At 37.0% G+C, this 5,224-nt stretch overlaps 1 protein-coding gene across 1 annotated transcript; it reads left to right on the top strand.

Moving 5' to 3' along the window:
• The first annotated feature begins 1,530 nt into the window (after window positions 1–1,530).
• Window positions 1,531–3,553, top strand: LOC132274108 (1-aminocyclopropane-1-carboxylate oxidase 5-like). The gene is made up of 3 exons (XM_059775276.1): window positions 1,531–1,711; window positions 1,989–2,215; window positions 2,761–3,553. Exons 1-3 carry the CDS (start codon window positions 1,610–1,612, stop codon window positions 3,356–3,358), a joined length of 927 nt encoding a protein of 308 aa, XP_059631259.1. The 5' UTR covers window positions 1,531–1,609; the 3' UTR covers window positions 3,359–3,553.
• Window positions 3,554–5,224: the final 1,671 nt, after the last annotated feature.

The raw sequence follows: 5,224 nt of genomic DNA, 5'->3' as shown, positions 1-5,224 counted from the left end.
TTCCATTTTGGCTTGAATGATGTTTAGCATACTTTTTATATTTATCTTACCATTTTTTGCATAAATATTTGTCTTTTAAATGTGAAAAAGTATAATAGTAAATTTATTAAAATGATTTCCTTTTCGTTCTTTCCCAAACATAATTATAAGTGTTCATACCATCATTTTTTTCTTTTTCTTTTCCCTCATTCAACGATCTTTCTCCGTTGGACTTCGATCTGCTAATAGCGCGACTCACGAAGTTACTCATATGCTCTCTACTGTGTTTCCCTATCTCAAGTTATTCCTTCTTGTGTGAGAAAAGTTCTTTTCGTTGATTCTTCTTTTGTTAATTTCTCTCCCCACTAATGTTATCACTTCATTTCTTTCCCTGCACGTTATAGCAAACATAGCATACCCATTGAACTTCCCATTTGGCAAGGAGAGGTTAACCATCAATAAAGGGTGATATCATATTATACAATGGAGTTGACAATGTAATAAATTAAAGTTTGATAATAGCTTTGTTTATAAAAGTCTTATACTTGCTTTTTGAACCCTTAATTTATGCCTACAAAGCAGTGTATTGTTAATCATCTGAACTCGTCATACAAAATCATGTAATGTGTAAAAAAGTCAAAGTACTACAAAATATAATAATGGGGGTGGTCAACCTGATGAACGGTGGTAGTCGGTAGAGATTTGAATTGCAAGCAAAATAATAAGTATTTACAATGCGATGATGAAAAATGTTATGGAGAAAAAATGAGATCAATTGTGTCGTGCATAGTTAAAGTTTGTTGTGATTGCTTAAATTCATTGTATTAGTGAACAAAACTATCTTTTATTTTAAGTTAGTGTCTTGCAAAACCCTTGCGAAATGCCAAAAAATAAAAATTAAGTTTGAAAACTATTTAGGATTATATACCAAATAAACATTCTTCCACAATTAATAAAATTGCAACAAATAAACATTAACATTCTTCTTATAACAAGGATAATTTTGTACAAGGATAAAATAGTATTTTTGTATTATAAGCGGGCGAATGGCCCCACCCTGCACCAGCGCAGATTTTCACTATAAAGTCCATCCTCGTTCAAAACGATTATGTCTTGTCGATAGGAAGGAAGGGAGGAAGAGGTGTAGAGGGGAGTTACGGCCAATCTATTTCACCGTTTTAAATGGGACGGGATGGGGCGGGTTAAATCAGAGTTGGGCCCACTATCATCAGACAATGCCACACGACAACCACCTGGATGGAGTTATGCAATGCAAGTGAATAAACAATATAAAATGAGATGCATCACCTGAAGTATGCTTCTGTTATGGATCACCAGTAAAACACTCACAAAACGTTGACCTAATTTAAAAGTTAGTTAATAACTTAATATAGTATCACCGCCCAAAACACCTTACCCTAACCGCTGCTATATAGTATTAAAAAATGGCGGCAACAACATTAAATTAAAACCTAGAAAGTTGACATCCAAGGAAGGAAATTGCTATAAATAGGCTTAGACCATGGCCTCCCTCTTCACCATCCCAAACACTGCAACATAACTAAGCAATATACAATACCAACAATCTCTCACTATCTCTCTATTCTTCTCTGACTTCTTATTTACTTCAATGGCGATTCCTGTGATTGACTTCTCGAAGCTCAACGGAGAGGAGAGAGCCAAGACAATGGCTCAGATTGCTAATGGCTGCAAAGAATGGGGATTCTTCCAGGTACCTGCACGCATTTTAAGCAATACTATAACTTATAGCATGCTAAAGTACACCCAGTGACCTAGTTAGTAGAGCGCCCAACTCTCTGAGCGAGTATGCCCGTGTTCATGATTATGTGATATAACATATAATGATCATGTAATGCCATAACAATGATATAATGTCAAACTATGTAACAATATTTGCAATTTCCTTAGCTTTACGTACGGATCTCGGAAAAGATAGCAATGCATTCAACATTGTACTAATAGATTTTGTGTCTTTCTATTTGTCACAGTTGGTGAACCATGGGATTTCAGAGGAGCTTCTCGAGAGGGTGAAGATGGTGTGCTCTGAGTGCTATAAGCTGGAAAGAGAAGAAGATTTCAAGAACTCGACGCCAGTCAAGTTGTTGAATGATTTGGTGGAAAAGAAAAGTGGCGAGAAGTTGGAGAATGTGGATTGGGAGGATGTCTTCCTTCTCAGTGACGACAACGAGTGGCCATTGAAGACCCCAGGATTCAAGTAAGCATCCTAACAATTAATATCAACCTAATATGATTTTCATCCAAATTGATCATTTATCCCCATGTTTATCATAAACGTTCTTGTTTGGTTGCCAAGAAAATCGAGAAAAAGTTTCAAGGTACTTTTTTCATAAACTAATTCTATCAGCAACCCAAGCAAGCATGAATGGATATAATTCCTTGTCCATTACATACAATACTAAAAGCTGATGAGGTGTTTTTTTATTTATTTTTATTTATTTTTTTTTATTGGTATAAGTAAGAATTATATTTTTAAATATATATTTTTGTTTCAGATTAGATTCCCTAAGATCTAATATATAGTCAAAAACTTGCTAACAAAAAATAATCAAACTTGGAGTGTAATTTCAGTAAAATGCTTCAATTTCAATATAATAATTTTATAAGCATCCACTAATTAGTATCAGGTGACACGATCCATAAATAATTGAAATTCTTTTAAGATTTCATGTTAAAAAGTATGTGGTATATATAGCAAACATGATTTATACCGTCTGACTTCTGAACATAAATGATAAACAGGGAAACCATGGCAGAATATCGAACTGAATTGAAGAAACTGGCAGAAGTGCTCATGGAAATAATGGATGAAAACTTGGGCTTACCAAAGGGATACATTAAGGCGGCTTTCAACGGCGGAGGAGGACAAAATGCCTTCTTTGGCACCAAGGTGAGCCACTACCCACCTTGTCCTCATCCGGAGATGGTGAATGGACTCCGAGCTCACACCGATGCAGGTGGTGTTGTCCTGCTCTTCCAAGATGACGAGGTGAAAGGCCTTCAGATCCTCAAAGACGGGGAATGGATTGATGTCCAACCGCTACCAAATTCCATTGTCATCAATACTGGTGACCAGATTGAGGTCTTAAGCAATGGGGAATACAAGAGTGTTTGGCACCGGGTTCTGGCCATGCCCGATGGGAATAGGAGATCCATTGCCTCGTTCTACAATCCATCACTCAAGTCCACCATAGCTCCTGCCCCACAACTGGTCCAAGAAGTGAACAAAGAGGTGGAGCAGTCTTACCCCAAGTTTGTGTTCTGCGACTACATGTCCGTTTATGCAGAGCAGAAGTTTCTCCCGAAAGAGCCAAGATTCCAAGCTGTGCGAGCCATGTAAAAAAGGGACTAGCTCAGTGCACGAGGCTCCCGTCACGATGTGGTCTGGGGAGGGTCAGATGTTGTGTTGCTTTTTTCTTTCTATGCAGTGGTGTGTGCTTAATTTATTGTAATGGTCGAATTTGTTTTATATATCATATGAATTGTACTTTTCAATATTATTAGCTATGTGTTCATAGGAACTGCTTTCGAGTTTCGGATGTCTTCTTAGAGAGTTAAAAACTGGGCGCCGCTTTATTTCTTAATCATAGGGTAGATGATCCTGACATACAGTAAGTATATGAATAAAAACCTAAACGGAACACTGGAATGCAAGTAATTGAGAGATATATACAGTGAAATTCAGTATCTTGTTTAAAAAAACAAGCCAAGAATGGGCAGGTTGTGACATATATTCTGCAGACCATCCAGAAAACAAACTGTTTTCTTTTTTCTTGCTAGGCATGTCAACTGTTCAGAAAACCAGACATCGAGGGCTAGTCGAATCTCGGAGTGAATTGGCCAGCAGTAAGTTCAACCAGTAGTTGACATAAAATCCTAGCATGAATTGGTGAAAACTAAATGAACTTAAGCAGGCTACATCAATGGCATGGCCTTTATGGAAACACAGGTAAGTGAGGCTCTCGTTGAACTATTGTTAAGTGCTGCAGACACACATACATGCATTGCAAGTCTAGGGCTGTAAATGAACCAAGAGAGCTTCAGTCTTTTCCGGGATCGGTCAATTCGTTTGTGGGTTCAGCTCGAAATTGACTTGGAATCATGATGAGTTCAAAAGCTTGAGCTCGGATTTAGCTCGTCACTGTTTTGAAAAGCTCGGCTCACCAACAGGCCTATGGCCTAGCGGTACCAGGCCTTTACTACTCAAAGAGAGGTCAGGGCTTCGAGCCTCAGTAGAGGCATGTGTGTGTGAGTACTAATTAGGAAAAAAAAGAAGAAGCTCGGCTCATTTAATAATTAGAAAAGGAACATATTCAAATTTGGATTCGGTTTGAGCTCGTCCAAGATCACTGTGGGTCATAAACTTATACAAATACTGTTCATGAACCAATACAAGCTTATGTTTCATAAACCAATGTTTATGAACACACATGACCCTACACAAGTTAAGTACTCACGAGCCGAGTAAAAAATTTCATGATAGGTTCGTTTACCTAACGAATTCAAACATCTAGATCGAGCTCAGATTGTTTATTTAATGAACAAGCTCGAGTTGAGCTTTAAACAAATCGATCCCAAACTGTTCATAAAAGTTCGGTTCATTTGCAACCCTAGTTGATATAGACTATTAAACCACCCAATGTCTAATTCAATCCCTTTATATATAGATTTGACAAAGGACATGCAATTTTTATAATATGATTAAGAAAAAAGTCATAAACTTAAAAACAAATAAGGTTGGAAGTCCATTCAGCTTAAAAGGAATATATAAAGATGGAAGTCAATTTCCAAATCACCAATCAATTAGAAGTCAATATTTCATTAATCAGCCATTGTAGATTTGCAGGTTTGTTTCTCATTAATAATAGAGTTCTTCTTCTTCAACACTCTTTCAAAAGGGACCTTTCACCAATTTTTCTTCATAAATTTCCAATATAGGCGCCATGACTATTACCTAGCATTGGTCCCACCTGTAAGGGATGCTGGAGAAATCTTTGGTAATATTTTAACCACAAAGTGGGTAAATGTGTATTTTCACCTAAAATGCAGAGAGATTGACCCTTTTTTTTTTTCGGCTAAGTTTTCAGGGGAGGTCAGGGTAATTTAGCCTATTTGGGATTTATTTGCATATTCTTCTTAAGCCATAGAATTACACCATTGGACTTCTACCGGAGGTTCTAACCATCAATTAATTATATGTTTGGAA

Source organism: Cornus florida, unplaced genomic scaffold (assembly GCF_030987335.1).
Source record: "Cornus florida cultivar Cherokee Brave unplaced genomic scaffold, ASM3098733v1 CherokeeBrave_3.0.0_Hap2_Chr09, whole genome shotgun sequence".
In the NCBI taxonomy this organism is placed as follows: Eukaryota; Viridiplantae; Streptophyta; class Magnoliopsida; order Cornales; family Cornaceae; genus Cornus; species Cornus florida.
The sequence above is the reverse complement of the archived record's forward strand: the minus strand, read 5'-3'. Positions and strand labels throughout refer to the sequence as shown.

Bases quoted from the DNA above. Each gene is read 5' to 3' on its own strand.
- LOC132274108 (XM_059775276.1), top strand. From the start codon at position 1,610: ATGGCGATTCCTGTGATTGACTTCTCGAAGCTCAACGGAGAGGAGAGA. The intron at 1,712-1,988 runs GTACCTGCACGC...TATTTGTCACAG, and splicing joins AAGAATGGGGATTCTTCCAG to TTGGTGAACCATGGGATTTC. The intron at 2,216-2,760 runs GTAAGCATCCTA...AATGATAAACAG, and splicing joins TTGAAGACCCCAGGATTCAA to GGAAACCATGGCAGAATATC.